At 38.7% G+C, this 16,030-nt stretch overlaps 1 protein-coding gene across 2 annotated transcripts; it reads right to left on the bottom strand.

Annotated features, from left to right (window-relative positions):
• Nucleotides 1-310: 310 nt before the first annotated feature.
• Nucleotides 311-16,008, bottom strand: abhd5a (abhydrolase domain containing 5, lysophosphatidic acid acyltransferase a). 2 transcript variants are annotated; one of them, XM_028470595.1, is made up of 8 exons: nt 15,925-16,008; nt 12,197-12,277; nt 8,726-8,811; nt 4,994-5,369; nt 4,761-4,915; nt 4,498-4,609; nt 4,221-4,407; nt 311-3,031 (listed from the first exon to the last, which is right to left on the bottom strand). In XM_028470595.1, exons 1-8 carry the CDS (start codon nt 15,954-15,956, stop codon nt 2,942-2,944), a joined length of 1,119 nt encoding a protein of 372 aa, XP_028326396.1. In that variant the 5' UTR covers nt 15,957-16,008; the 3' UTR covers nt 311-2,941. The 2 variants fall into 2 exon arrangements, with proteins under 2 accessions (XP_028326396.1, XP_028326397.1); XM_028470596.1 differs by lacking the exon at nt 15,925-16,008 and adding an exon at nt 15,741-15,874.
• Nucleotides 16,009-16,030: the final 22 nt, after the last annotated feature.

Below are 16,030 nucleotides of genomic sequence, written 5' to 3'. Positions count from 1 at the left end.
TGTGTAGGCCTTCATGAATAGATTCAAGCAGCAAATCCATGAATTGAGTCAGTGTTTGGTCTTTTAGGCCGAAATTTTAATTCGGCCCCCTGAGGTCTCACTTGAAAAAAATCTGGCCCCCTGACCAATTTCACCCTGGCACCCTTGGTTTAAAGCGACCTGAGCTGAGCCTCATTAAACAGTTTGTGGTCCATCCTCATTGCACACAGCTTGTTTCACTCTGTAGTGGATCAAACTGTGACTTTACGTTGGACAAAGTATGAATATAGTTGAATCACTGTGACCAGCGTGGACAGAAGTTTGCGTCTGTCAGAGTTTTAATTAATACCACACTGTAATACTACAGCTGTGATCACTCAGCTGCTGCTACCCGACGCACGAGTCCATGTGGCTTCAAATGTAACTAAGTCCATATTTCTAGTGCGACATATTGTTTCACCTTATAGGGGTGCTGCACTTATTCCAGCGTTAGAAGCAGGTAAGAGGAAAAGGATTTATGCACACCGAAGAATGTGTGTAAAGCCAAATTAGCATGGGAACACCCACATTTCAGGGCTGCTCCATCCACAGCGTGTAACTGGGAAGAAGAGACTGACTTAAGTAAAGGGGGAAAATAGCGTGTAGCCAAAAACAGCACCGCACATGCGAGAATAGAGCCCTTAATGAACACCAAACTTCAGATAATGTTTATCCAGTCACTCGTTAGCACTGTCCGAGTGTCCGTGCTAGCCACTACATGTTTAGCACTGAGGTGGTTCCGGAGGTTAGAAGAGCTCCGGTGATCCACAAACTCTTTCTTGCACAATTTGCACATGACTGGGCTTTTGTTTTCCATCTGGTGTTTTTATAAGCCAAAATGAACACAAATGAAGCTGAGAACCTCAGAGTCTCCCGTCTAATGCTGCATTCACTCCAGTTTAGTCCTGGACTCGGTTTGAATGGACGGAAGACAGCTGATGATTTTATCACCTTCATTTGGCTCGGTTCTGATCCGCTCTAAACAGCCTCTGGTGCCGTTACATGAGCTAACCACTTGAGGAGCTGTTAGTTGAGTAGACACTTCTCTAGGCAGAAAAACAGACCCAAAGAAGAGGCTCTCATCTATGGATCAAAGCGAGTGCATAAGAGTGCTCAACAACCTTCTACATTTGTTCTTTCACAACATTCAACAATAGAGCAGCAACAAGTTGCCGTGCTTTGAATGTCCTATTTTGCACCATTGCGGGGTCTACTGACCACTAACAATGCTGTGCGCTCGACGTCATCTCCGATACTTCCTGTTTTTAGTCTGCGCCAGACGCAGTTGGGTTCACAGTAGGGGTGGGGGAAAAATTGATGCACATGAGAATCGCAATTCTAATCATCCACGATTATTATTTTTTAATATATATATATACTGTATATATATATATATATATATATTTTTTTTTTTTTTTGCTTTGCAACATACAAGGCAAAAGACAGGGAGAAGCAACAATGTGATAACCCGACAGAGAACAATGGGATGAAGAGAAGAAACATTTATATTAATAACAAAATAAAACATAATAAAACCCAGCAGACACGAGGGGGCCACGTACCCACCTCCTCCCCAGGCCCCCTCCACTCCTTTTCTGATGCCACCTTTTTTTTGTGTACCTTGAACTTATTCTTGTTGTCACTGAGAGTTGAGACATACTTATGGAAGAAAGGGGCAGCTGGCCTAAGCTTTTATTTAGGAAATTATATTTATGCGTTATTTCTTGGACAGTAAGTAAGTTTTTAATTGTTTAACATGAATAAATGTTACCTTTTGTCTTAAGTTTGCCTTTGTGTGATTACATCATTGGAATCAGTTTATTTAAAATTATCTTATACAAACTGTATTGTTTTGGTGCCATAATTTGCCTTAACATACTATGCATTGAATCAATTTTTTAATCTAAAAATCAATTCTCGATTCAACCGATCCTAATCAAATCGTGACCCTAACAATCGGAATCAAATCGAATCGTGAGACACCCAAAGCTTCACATCCCTACTTCACAGTGCACCTAATCGCACTATAAACTTCAACTGGAAATGCTCTGTGACCTGCAGAAACAATCGCTCTAGAACTCAACTGTTTAATCTGCTCTAGACTTTGTCTACATGTTCACCCCGCCTAAACGAGGTGGACTATCAGAGCAAACAAATCCTACAGTGGTCAGTCGGTGTGGAAATACCCTAATTGATGGAAATACAGCTGCTAGGATTCTCTAGAAAATACACGTTTATTCATGTTTGTGATTTACTCCAATGAAACCCCTGTGACAATGCCCCAGGTAGGTCAACGCATAGCATTTCCTATGAATCCTGCATGTTACAGGTACAAAATACAGGTACTATAACATGCTTCTGTCTGCTGTAGCTGCGAAAGCAACAGCAGATGACAGCAGTCACACAACACCTCAATGGGACCATAGTCATCTGGGTTCAGTGATAGATATAGTGGTGTGTCGTCTGCATAGCTCTGGTAATCAATCTTACAGTTCTGTAGAATTTATCCTAAAGGAAGCATATAAAGGCTAAACAGAAGGGGTCTAAGAACAGAGCCCTCAGGAACCCCTCAGGACATTGTTAATCTGTCAGATTCAAAGTTTCCGATGCTTACAAAATAATTTCGCTCCTCCAAGTAGGACTTATACAATTGGAGTACTTTTCCCACTTAGTCCAACCCTGCCAGACCTTTTTTGGCACTTAAACAAATGTACAGAGATAGTTCCTCAGTGTTCAAACTGTTTGAAATGTGGTTTTATTTACAGGTCACAATAAAATCTACGGAACAGTCTTTAGATTGGGCTTGATGATGGTGCGATTACCTTCTGGGCCTTCCTTTATACAAAGAAGGATTTCCTGCTGCGTCACTGACTAAAGCGCTTCCACAATGAAGCATTTCTCAATCCAAAGCTCGTTCCTCTTTTCACTTCACTTTTTCACACAGTTGTGTAACACAGTTGTTGAAGTCCTCAGGCTGGTCTGCGTACACGTAGTGTCCAGCTCCTCGGATCAACTGCAGGAAAAGCCCAGAACCAGTCCCATCTTAACCAGTTAACCACACTTGTTCACTCTTTTTTTCTACAGCTCGTCTATCCCAACTGAACATAATCAACTCTCTTTGTTGAATAAAAAGTATTCTACAGTTCTTCAACATTAATGAGATCCTCCACTGTTTTCACAAGTTTGGTCTAAAAAGTTTCAAATGTACTTATTAGAAGATCTATGCCTCACAAAATGCATTATTATGCAGCATAATCATTTAATTGCCTTTTAAAAATGGAACTACTTGTGTTGAAATCACGTGATTGATGACGTCACAAGACCCCACTGCCCGAAAACAGCCCATTGTTCCCATTGGAGTGAAGCCCTCAACCTGATTTATAGATCATTTAGCAGCCTTTTCAGTCAAAATGACAACTTGTACAGCTTTTGGTTGCTCTAAAAATGAGGAAAAGTTAAAGATGCCAATGTAATCCTCTTTTTTTACTGAAAGAAAATAAAAACAGTTCTGTGACCGACTGACCACAGGGGGCGACAGTTCCAACTCTGCTTCATTGTTTACTACCAAATCACAGAAGAAGAGCTCTCCTAAGGGACGTATACCCTCCCCGGGTAGCGTCGGCCACTCTGGTGGCTGAAATTAGCGAGTAAATCAAAGACTGTTGAAAAAAAACTTACCAAGTTCAGCCTTCAGGAGATATAAAGGCCCTTTAGGAAAGTCCCCTGCAGTGACAGAATTTTTTTGTGTCACAAATTTTTTTTATCATCTTTCAGTAAACAAAAGAGGGTTACATTGGCACCTTTCATTTTTCCTGTTTTTTTGAGCAACCAAAACCAGCACAAGTTGGTATTTTGACCGAAAAAGCTGCTAAATGATATATAAAGCAGGCTGAATGCTTCACTTCAATAGAAAACAATGGGGTTGTGTGACGTCATCAATCACGTGATGGATGGAGGAACACAGGCTCTAAAACTGTAGTAGTCCCATCTTTAAAAGGCAATTAAATTAATATGGTGCATAATGCGTTTTGTTTTGACATAGATCATCTAATAAGTACTTTTTAAAGATTCACTTTTAAAAACAGTGGAGGATCCCTTTAAGATCACTGGCAGTAGTCATTGAGCATAATTAGGCAACATGTCATGAGCATGTAATAAGTGATTGATAATAGATGTGTGTGGGAGTCAGATGGTGAACTTACTTTGACCTCTACATGAGAAGAAGGTCTCATTGTCTTGATGGTGCTGGCTGAGTTGCTGTCGATGTTTGAGCGGGAGCCATAGATGATGGTGATGGGTATGTTGGAGGGTAGCTGCTCCATCCTCAGCAGCATTGGCCTCTTTGCCCAGCCATAAGGGTCAGTCATATTCTTAAAAGCTGTTTCTCCGCTGAGAGAACACAGAGAACCACATTTAAGAGTGAAGAAGATCCTAATGCGTGAATCGAGTAGTGAGAGCAGAATACAGACTCAGAGAGACCTTGGGCATTGCACATTGAGGTGGTAAATATACTCCGATACTGTGTTGTCACTGAACATGGAAGAGTACTTCCGTTTAAGATCAGGTCTTAGAGTCTGAACCAGAGTGGGACCTGCATGAGGAGAGGGCAGGAGGTCAGTTCAGAATGAAAGGACAGTGATACTAACATACTCTCCATGATTAATCCAAGAACTTTTGAAAAGTCTGAACCTGGAGGATTTTGTGGCTTTGTCAATACTTCAGCAATGCTGATTCAGCCTTACCCAGTGGTCCCACCATTCGCAGCCCAGCCAGTGGGTTGAAAGGACTGAACAGAGCACCGAGGGCTTTGATCCACACCGGGATCGGCCGGTCAGCCTCTTCTGTGTCTGGTCGTTCGGGGAACCCCCAGGGTTCAACAAGGACAATGTGCTTGACCCTGTATTAACCACAAAGCCAAACATTCAGGATACTTCCACAAACCTTTAAATGGGTCGAGTATGATTTGTGCACGTACCTGTGTGGGTACCTGATTGCATAAGACATAGCCAGGTACCCTCCTAGGTTGTGGCCCAGTAGTACCATGGACTCCAGGCCCATTTTAACCCTCCATTGTTCTAAGGACTCCACAAATAGGTGCTCTGCACCCTCAGCGTTCATGGGAAACGTGGGCCTGGAGCTCCGCCCAAAGCCCAGCAGGTCCAGAACAAAGACGGGCTGATGTTGTGAGAGAGCATCAATGTTTTGGGCCCAAAGCCCACCACCACCTCCAAAGCCATGCAGTAGAACTAATGGAGGGTTATTTTCAGTGCCATCTTTGCAGAAACACAGGGTCCACAGTAGATTCCCAGGGGACACGGGGACAAACTGTTTGATACAAGCTCGTCGAACACCTTCAAGAAAATAGACAAGGGTAGAAGGTCTCAGAAAAAGGTGTGAAATCACTCCATTCAAATTAGTTTTGGTTAATACAAACTGGAGACCAAATCAAAGTCAGACAACTTTTACTTTTAGAACAGTTTGATTAATCAGTCTTCTGTTCAAGACCAATGGGTGCTCAGGCTTTCCACAGTTCTGGGTTCATGGCTGGTTACATCTTTGACAAGCCCGTCAATACAGACTAACAGGATTTTTGGCTATCGCTCCAAATGGTTATACAGTCATAGACAAAAGTATCTGTAATATTTCCAGAAAATACAGCCTTTGTTCTAGAAATTGTTGCAACTGACTTCAGGTGTGTTTAAACAAGTATCACATGCTTGAAATAAAATTATTTATCAACCGTTTAAAATGGTGCCAACAATTCTGTCCGGTCCAGTTTTTTCTTATTTGTGTAAAAATATGTAAATTTTGGCTTTTTTCTTCTGCTTTTTTGTGTTTTTTCAATGCACATAAAGGAAATAAACATTTGTATACCAAAAACATTTGTAATTGCATCAATTTCTGAAAGAAATTGTGTTTTTTCCGGAAAAATTCCAGGGGTGCCAATACTTTTGTCCATGTATTTAACTTAACTTTAGAGTGTTGGATCTATTGTTTGTATGAGTCATGTGTGGAGCTCTTTATGTGCAGATATGTTTCAGTGCAACTTGGAGTCACAACATGACGAGCATTAATGCGTCAGCAGTTAGAACAGTCACCATCTAAACTACAACACCGGCCGTTCAGCTTAAATAAATAAGCTTTAGAGTCTGTCAGCACAGATCTGCACTTCATCAAGATGGTATTTGATCCGTGTTATAAAAATCATTACTTGTATGTGGGAATAAGGCAGTGCATACAAGGAATGATGCACACAGCAATAGATGTGGAGAACACGCATGGAGATGCAGCGCACAGAGCAAGAAATGAGCGTGAGTGCTGATAGTGAGAGACTGTCAGGATTAGACTTCACTGTTATAAAGCAGATAAGCTGCTCTTCATCAACAACTTATATACCGTCATTTCCGGACATTAAACCGCACCACTATGTTGGCCGCATTCCAATAATTTAGCAATTTTCTAAGAAAAATTCACACAAAGGCCACATCGTCACATCGGTCCCACTCTATTGGCTGAAGAGGGCCAACAGTATGTTTGCACAGGTGGAAACCATTGGTAACAATGTAGTTAATTTGTTCACCAAACAATGTCTGAATAAAGCATAAAGGTAACACACTGAAAAACACACTATTGCACAACACATTGACGGAGCAGATATACTTTATATGATTTTATACCAATGATAAATTATTATTAAACACGACGGGTGTAATGTTATTGCATAGGGCGTTAATTATTTTGATGCTTTAATGACCATTGCATTAACACCTCTTACGTTTAGCATAAATATTCTATTTTTAAGTAACCACCAATTTTTTTCACATAGTTAAATATTGAGTAGTCTGCATCAGAGCTGAACAGTCCTATTGATCCCTCGGATCAATAATGAAATGTTTGTGGTTCCATAGTGATTAAAGTGGCCCATTATCATCATAAATAACAATACAGAAGGTTCTGGTTCTGTGACAGAGCTCAATTTTTTGGTGGCATGAAGCTTGAAAACTGGACAAAATCCCCAAATTAGTTGCGTCATTGTTTCAGCCGCACGGTTCAAAGCGTGGGACAAAAGTAGCGGCTTATTGACCGGAATTACAGTACACTTTGTTTCTATGAGACAGCAGATGTAATTTGACTCTTAGCAGCCGAGTCACTTATAGGCCTCTACATTAGTATTTAGTGTACACAAGTGGGGTCAAGTTACACATTTTATTTAATATTTTCATTTATATTGTGCATTGTTGGAATGTCAGTGTTAAAGAAATACTTTCATAGATTCTTAAGTGATTTATTCTTTAAAGCATTGATATTCTTTAATTTTAGTGATATTAGTACATATTTACAGCCATTAATTAAATGGTTCCAGTAAATGGCTTAATCATTTCTCTCTGTGTTTTGGTTTTAGGCCTTGGTTTTCTCATTTTCGGTTTTGGCCAAGAATTTTCATTTCAGTGCATGCCTAATTTTGTCCATTCTTCTTTAGCCATTCAGCTGCTGCAGACAATCTTTTTAATAAATCAGATATAGACCTCATATATCAATAAATCAAAGATAATTTGCAATGAAATGGTTGAAATTGCTGCTTCTAAGTTTGTTTTTATGCCAATTGTAAACACTTGGTTTATTGACATTGTCGGAAAAGTTTCACGTCAACGTTCAAGCGGCAATTTAAACCCTATACATTTTTTTTCCACCGAGCAAATAATGTTGGATTTATTGATCTATGAGGCCGACACGATGACTATCTGATAAAAGGTTTTGTCTCCAGCAGCTAAAACTAATGCTGCTTTTAAATGTGACCAGCAATGGCTTGTTTTAAGATTTACTAGGATTTAACTTAAGTGAAAACAATTTATATTATTTATTTTAATTTATTTTTTTTGTTTGTTAAAACTGTATTTCAAGATTGTGCCTTTTTGTAAGATTCTACATTTAAGTGTAGTTAATAAATGGCTTATAATAACACATAATATTCATAATTTCAGAAATTCCTGTCAACTTTGAACATTTTTTTTTTTCTTTACAAAAACATGGTGGGCCGCCGGTGGGCTTCTCTACTACCAGGCTTAGTTAAGTTTTCTGGGGGAAACCCTGTATATGATTAGGATGATGAGCGTTCCCACTGAAGTATACTTCCAAGTTTCCCATGATGCATTTAGAACCAACGTCAAAAACTTGAAGCACACTGAGGCTAAATATCTCTGTTGATTCTCCACCTGAAAAATTTTTGAGTGAGAAAGTGACCAAGCAGAATATTAACATCTGGTCACTTAATTCATAAAACTCGCAAAATCACATTTCATTCCGACATTTCGGAGATTTTCGGAGACCCGCTACATTGTGCTACTAACAAAACTTCGGGTTAACTTGAAAACAAGAGCCATATTTACAAAAGTGTTAAAAAAAACTAATGAAAAACAAGAAGAATAGCTTTTTATTTTGAAATGGGGATGTCTGACTTTTAGGTTGAAGCCGGTCCCAAGACGATTTTACTTTCCACTTGCAATGCATCATGGGGCAGTTGACTAATGTGCCCACCATGCATACTTTAAAACAAAAAATTCCCAATATAGTATACATCTTTTCATACTATCTAAAACTAAGTGTGACGTCAGACTCAGTATGAGTAGTATGTTCGTATGACATGTCCAACACAACCTTTGTCTCACAATGAAAGAGGTTTAGCATGATTAGCCTGTGTTATCCTTACATCGTAGCATCTTGGTCTCTGCAGCCTGGAGATGGTTCTGAGAGGTGGGACACCATGATGGCAGCCAGTTGGGGATCCAACACCACCTACACACACACACACACACACACACACACACACACACACACACACACACACACACACACACACACACACACACACACACACACACACACACACACACACACACACACACACACACACACACACACACACACACACACACACACACACACACACACACACACACACACACCGTGAAGACCAATGACAGAATGGTGTCTTATGGGATCCACCCTTTCTGAAGGTCATACAGATCTGATCTTAAATTCTAAAATAATCATGAAAAATTTAAGGGAACACACAAATCACTTGAAACCTTAATTTTCCCGGTCCCCACGGGGAAAATCGGTCCCCACGGCGTGAGTGATGTTTCAGGAGGTGGACCCCACCAGGGTAGAAAAACCAACACACACACACACACAGACACACACACACACAGAATTTCACCCCACTCTGAGATTTCTACAATTCATACTATAGCCAAAAGAATATAAACAGCAACAACGTAATGGATATCCATGTTAAAGGGCTTTTATTGAGTCATTAAATAATAATACTATGAAAGCATTAAAGTACCAGTAGCAGACCTTAACTCAACTAAGTGCAACTATGTATAAAAGAAGCGATATATGAAACATCAGATTTGACATAAATAACCACAACAAAGTGGGTCCCAACACACTAACAAACCAGAGGTGGATCTATATGATTTGTTGTTTTCTAATAATATAAACATTGATTTTTGGTCATTTCAAAATGTTCAATTTGGCATCTTCCTTGAAAATAAAAAACATCAATTTTTGATTAATAATTTGATTATAATAAAAAAAATATATACACAAACGCGGATTTGCTAAATGCCCCGTCATGGTCTGCTTTAAAATCTGAGATTTTGATGTTTCAAAAATTCCTAGACAAAGATGAAAATGCTCATCCAAAAGTGCGCTGCTGCCACCTACATGGCACCAATTGGTCACTACATTAAGGTACAAGCTTGATATTCACAGGAGAGCTTCGTCACACCGTCTCCTAGCAACCCCAGCCGAAAAACACAATTGTCTTCTTTAGACGTCTTTGGCAGTCAATGAGTTCACTGCTCCAGGAGCCACGCCCATTATCAAGGCATTTTTAAAAAAATTTCACCCCCTAGTGGCAGGTCAACAGAAACATGAGGATTTAGTTACACTTTATAAGTGGACATATCATGCTAAATCCACTTTTTTAGCCCTTAAATGCATTTTGCTGTATATTTAGATTGTTTAGAAGTACAGAAAAGTTCAAATTAGTCTCTTCAGGTGCTCCGTTGATATCTTTATATTCTGTTTTGGTCATATTTTTCAATCTGTTTCGATTTTTCGATTCTCGATTACGTTTTTTGAACAATAACGTCACAGTATTTGCAGTGGAACTGCCAAATTAGGACATCGACTCCAGGCCCAACACTTCGAGCAATCCGCCATTTTTATTTCTCGCTTTTATTTTGTAGTCCAAGCTCAAGGATGCCGAAGTTACGAGAGGATAAGTCAAAATGTTCAGTTGTTGGATGTAGTAACCCACACGCTCCATTACACCGTCTCCCAGCATCAGAACCTTTTCAAAGTGCCTGGTTGAGTTTTATTTTTCACGGAAATGTACCCACATCTGTGGGTAAGGTCATTTTTGTCTGCGTGAAGCACTTCAAGGATGACTGCTTCAGCAACCTCCACCAGTATAAAGAAGGATTTGCAGAAAGACTTTGTCTGATTGAGGGTTCGATTCCTTTTATCTTTGGAGACGACGAACAGAGCACTTCGGTAAGCTGTAAATAACGCTAAAAAGTGTGATGATAAGACGTCCCTGTCATTGTTTTGTTAGCATTAGCAGTTGCACCGTCTTCATATGTTAGCGCTGTGTGCTCATTTTAGATCCTTGATGATATGGCCTACGTGATTTAATTTAAGTCTAAAGTTTTCATTAGTCATTTCATTTTGCCGTTTTTGTCTCCGAAAAGACTGTATTAAAATGCATTTCGTGACGTTAGCTTGGCGCTAGCGTTAGCTCGGTGCTTGTGTTAGCTCACTTGTTAGTGTTCTGAAGGTTCAACATCTTCATTTTCATCTCGCTCCGCTGGGTCTGATTCTGGCTCGAACATGTAAGGCTAGATGGACAAGTCTTCTGTTGTTGACATTTTGTAAATAACCACTGAATAAAAAGTTTATGCGCCGCTACATAACCGTATCTCTTCTATCAAACTACAAAAATGGCCGAACAGGGTGGAGTGTCACCTCTGCAACCTGAAGAGGGGGCGGGGTATGAAGTGTCTAATTTGCATTTAAAGAGACCGCACCAAAATGAGTTGCTCTCAGAAGCACATCAGAAAAGGGTAGAAAAGGGGTCTGTGGAGCTATAATAATGAGGAATTCAGACCCAAGCATTGCAGTTCAGCTTTATATAGACCACAACTGTATGATTTATATCTAAAAATAAGAATTTAAAAGCATGGTATGTCCCCTTTAAGCACGATCTACACTATGCAGATGAATGCCTGCTACTGACTACCAAATAAAAGTAATTACTACTCAAGCACTGAAGTTACTTTGGTGGAGTACTTTGTACTTTCACTGAAGTAGTTTTAACCACTATACTTTTGGTTATGTTGAAATTAGACTACATAAAAAACAGTACTAATTTTGTTGAAAAGGGATTTTTTTTTAAAAAAGAGGAGGCATTGGTGGGAAGGCCTTGACTTTAATTCTACGGTAGAACTGTGACCTCTCTGTGTAATCAGGCTTCCTTCTACTTGTTGGAGTAACATGAAATGTGCAAACACACACAGAAGAGTCCAAACAGACGTGTACAATCATGAAAGCACAAAATACATCACAAGGCCAATAACACACTCATATTACTTATAATCAATGTAGTGACATAAGCATGGATAACATAGCATTCATTTTGGACAGTGGGGGTAAACACTAACACTAGTAACATCAGTGAGGTAAGCTGCATCTTTAGCCATACACACAATCTATATAGTAGGGCTGAAACCTTCATGTTTGCATTTAAAATAATGACCAATCAGAGCATTAATAGAGGAGAAAAGAACAAAGGTTTGTTCCATTTCTGCCATTAAGTGTATTTATATTTATGTTGTCATTTTGTGCATTTGTTTTGTCATTTGATGTGTTTTTGGAGTCATTTTGTGTAATTTTACGTGTATTTTTCATGTCATTTTTGTGTATTTTTATTGTTATTTGGTGTGCTGTTGGAGTCATTTTGTGTATTTTTGTTGTTTTGTATGTTTTTGTCATTGTTTTGAATGTTCTTTGAGTCATTTTGTGTTTGTTTCGGAGGTCGCACAAAATTAGGGCCACCAGCTGTACGTGTCTGATTTGCTCATGCATCATTAAAACAATGATAAAGCCTTACTTGATGGTGGTGTCCACGTAGCCCCATACGCTGCTGATCAGACTGGGAACACCAACGACAGACAGCGCTCTCCAGACAACCCTGATAACACAATCCACCATTACGTTTATTTGTTATTGTATGAGTAAACAATCAGCTTACAGGTCACAGAGAATCAATAAACGCTCTAAACACTGGGTTAAAGTGGGATGGTGGTGGTACAGCATAGCCATGCATGCTGATGGATAACTGACCTAAGGCGTACCGTAGTTTTGTATGAAGTAAAGATTGACAGTGACAGTGTCAATATTATGTTTTTCTGCAACAAGCAGTGGCTGAAATAACAGGTAATTTATTTTATATAATTTAACAAAAAAAGATGTAATAAAAATGTTTTAAATAACAGAAAAGCATAACAACAGGTTACCAACTGAGCATCTGCATTGCTTCACCCCATGGAATTTAATTCAGAGGGTCCAGTTCTTATAGTGGGGTCTCATAACCCTCTTCCCCTGGTCAGGGGTCTACAACCTTTACGCTCTTACTTGGATTAAAGTCCCCCCGGAGCCAAAAAAAATACATTTTCAACGAAGTGTATTAAATTCTATACAGTTAATATTATATAGAACAATGTTTGATTTCATTTGATTTGATTTACATTGTTGATCATGTAAACGGCACCTTACAAACAGTTTAAAATAAAATAATATCAAGAAATAACAAAACAATATCTTGCATCTTCAAATTCTTACACATCTCAGTTTACATGAACACAATGTTATATAAAGAAGATTGTTTTTTTAGTTAATGTATTTGAAAGGCTACAAAAAGTAACTTGAATTTGATAACACATGATCATGTGATCAACTAGGGTTTTCCCAATACAACTTTTGCATTACTGATATGATACCAATATTGCAGCCTTGCGTATCGGCTGATATTGATCTGATATCAGCATGAATCATACATACTTTTCTTTTTTTTTTCTCTCTTTCTTTTCTTTAATAAAAAACAATAATGACTTATTTTGTAGTGTGGAATGTTAGAAAAGTCTTGATCAAGTGATGTTACTCAATCAGAGAACAATAGTCTGACCCATTTAATATTAACCAATTGGTTACATAATATCTACAGTATTTGACAATTGTACAAAATAAATAAAAAAATGAATAGAATTTTTTTTTTTTTTTAAATAAATTAAAATCTGAAAATTTGAATCCGATATCCTATCTTTGTTTTCAGGTTAATATCGGATTCGGATCGGGACACCACTATGGTCAACACATGCTAATTGTTAACACATAAAACATGCATATTTAACCAGCACATTGGTGGTTAAATGAATCTGTTCCCACACAAATAAAATCTCTATTTTCTTCCAGAATAGTGTTTTTGTTGGTTTAATTATCTTACCAGGGATTTGAAACTTAAGATTAGCCACAGGCGCAGGAAAGTTGATGGTCTGTAGATGTTGCAGGAGGTGAAGTAGGAAGGTGCTGAGTCATTGCACAACATGATTTATTTTAGGTTAACAAATTGTTATGTCTTGATTTTATTTGTCATTATTCATTAATAGCCTCTGAAAAAAATAACTTTTTATTTCAATAAAAAGCTAGAATAAAAAAAGGAAACCTATAGGGAGCCATTGCATAAGAATCAAAGAGCCACATTAGGCCCCAGAGCCTCAGCTTGCAGACCCCTGCCCTGGGAGAACCACAGCTGAACATCTGGCCTGGCATCATAGTCCATCAGTTCTGGTCCCTCCATGCAGAGACATAAAGAGAGACAAATATTTTGTTTTGACTTTTTGTGGTGCCGATTTCCTTTTAAACACAGACCATTTATGATATGAACCTTTATCAAACTTTGACCAGAGCCCGACAAAGCAAAAGTGAATCCTACAGGTCCGACAGACATTAGGTATTTATATCAGAGCCCGACCTCATACTGACAATTAAAACCTATTTTTTCATCATACAAATGACATATTTACATTTGTTTTAGTGGTAAGGCTGCTTTTAATAACAGACAGCTGTTAATGTCAACATCAGATCAGGGCAGGGGAAACCAGCATGTCAAACACAGGTGCACAGTGTGCCCACGGTGCCAGAGACAACAGCGGATCTAGCTACATAATCCACATATAAAATAAAAAGATATTCCATGTTCTTGTGCAGAAAAAGGATTGATTCAATAATGGATGCTTGTGCTTCAAGCCTGTCTTAATTTGTCCCCTCTCTGCTCTGAGGACAGCGCACTGTGCTGACAGATAAAGCACAACTCTTTTTTTGCAGCCTCTAGGGGAACACGTTAATTTAAATGACTGTAACTCCGCTAATATTTGCTCTATCAAGAAAAAATTAATCAGTATTATGTCGTTACAGTAATTTTACTCACACATTATGGAATCGATGAAGATTTCATAGATACGTTAAACGTAGCCAAAGCCCTCAAGACTATGGGTGGCCAAGTGGTCCAAGAAGTCTGACTCAAGTATTCTTCCTTCCGCTGCCGTGTGTTCGAATCCCACATTTGACATATATATTTTTTCATTTTAACATATTTAACACGGCAAATTCCACCTTTAAAAAGACATATATACGAGAAAAAAAAAAAAAAAAAAATAAGGGTATTTCCTGGGTTAAAATTAAAAGGTTAGCGGGGTAGCTAAAAACAAATATGAGTTAAAATAAAACTGACGGAACTTTAAGCCATGTGGTCCACCTATCATGTGACCTAAACTGGCCAATGAGGAGTGCTATGTATGCATAGAGTGGTAGGCTATAAAAGTATCCATAAACATAGCCTTAATTTAAAAGACCATAATGCCGCTAATATTTGCTCTAACGGGAAAAATATAAAAAATCAGTATCATGTCATTACGGTAATTTTACTCACACGTGATGGAATCAATAAAGATTTCTTGCTTTTTTTTCTTAATAATTAAAGATGCCGCTTTGTTTTGACAATATTGTCAGACACAGGCAGAGAGAAGAGAGACTAAAGTCCAAGATGGATTGAAAAAGACCAACTACTGGTGGATTTAATTAAAAAATATCAACAGGAAGATTATCCTGGATGATGGCGCCGCAAATGGCTGCTCAATGGCTGTTGATGTGCGTTCTTTTGCTGCAATTACCAAGTCCAATTCCTTGTATTGTTCTAAACTGTACCTGGCCAATAAAATTATTCTGATTCTGAAAGGGATTTGAAAATGTAGGAGCCACTGGGAGAAACTTGGAAGTGAGGTTCAACAGACAGAATGAAGCTCAGCGTCAGCTTGGGACCATGTCACTGCAAACGTTCACAGTGATCTATTGAAGTGTATATTTAATGTTCTGTAAGCCTTGAGGATTTATTTATTTTTATTTTTAATTTTTTTTTTTATTTCTAGTAGGAGATGTTTCTCATTGTTTCAATGATTCAGAGATTTTAGATGATTAACTTCAGTCATTTTTTAAGTCTTTGTTATTGAAGAGAAAAATTATTTACATTTTCGCCAGCACCGGAGAATCACCAGGTAAACTGAACACCAGTTGAACCTTAACACGGGCGTGATGTTTACCTGAAATGAACTATGTCATCAACATTGATTGTTTGTGTTCCAAAGCCTTAAACGTGCTGGTAAATCTGGAGCTGGATGTAGCGACAACGTTCTACCCTCACAGCAGTAGTTGGAAAATAATACAGTAAAATAAATAGTAGGACTTCTATGAGTCGGTTTGAGAACAGAAAGTAGATTTACTGACCGGCTGCTCGGTGTCGCCGCGCGCTCAGCCATGCTACTGCTTCCACCTCTCACAGGCGGCTGTCTACGTCACGTGATCTGGGAGACTCTGACGTGGAAGGCTGGGA

Source organism: Gouania willdenowi, chromosome 16 (assembly GCF_900634775.1).
Source record: "Gouania willdenowi chromosome 16, fGouWil2.1, whole genome shotgun sequence".
Taxonomy (NCBI): Eukaryota; Metazoa; Chordata; class Actinopteri; order Blenniiformes; family Gobiesocidae; genus Gouania; species Gouania willdenowi.
The sequence above is the reverse complement of the archived record's forward strand: the minus strand, read 5'-3'. Positions and strand labels throughout refer to the sequence as shown.

Coding starts and splice junctions, on each gene's coding strand:
- abhd5a (XM_028470595.1), bottom strand. CDS start 15,956: ATGGCTGAGCGCGCGGCGACACCGAGCAGCCG. Junction 4,408..4,497: donor CTCAATGTGCAATGCCCAAG/GTCTCTCTGAGT, acceptor GTGTTCTCTCAG/CGGAGAAACAGCTTTTAAGA. Junction 3,032..4,220: donor CTTCTCATGTAGAGGTCAAA/GTAAGTTCACCA, acceptor CTTTTCCTGCAG/TTGATCCGAGGAGCTGGACA.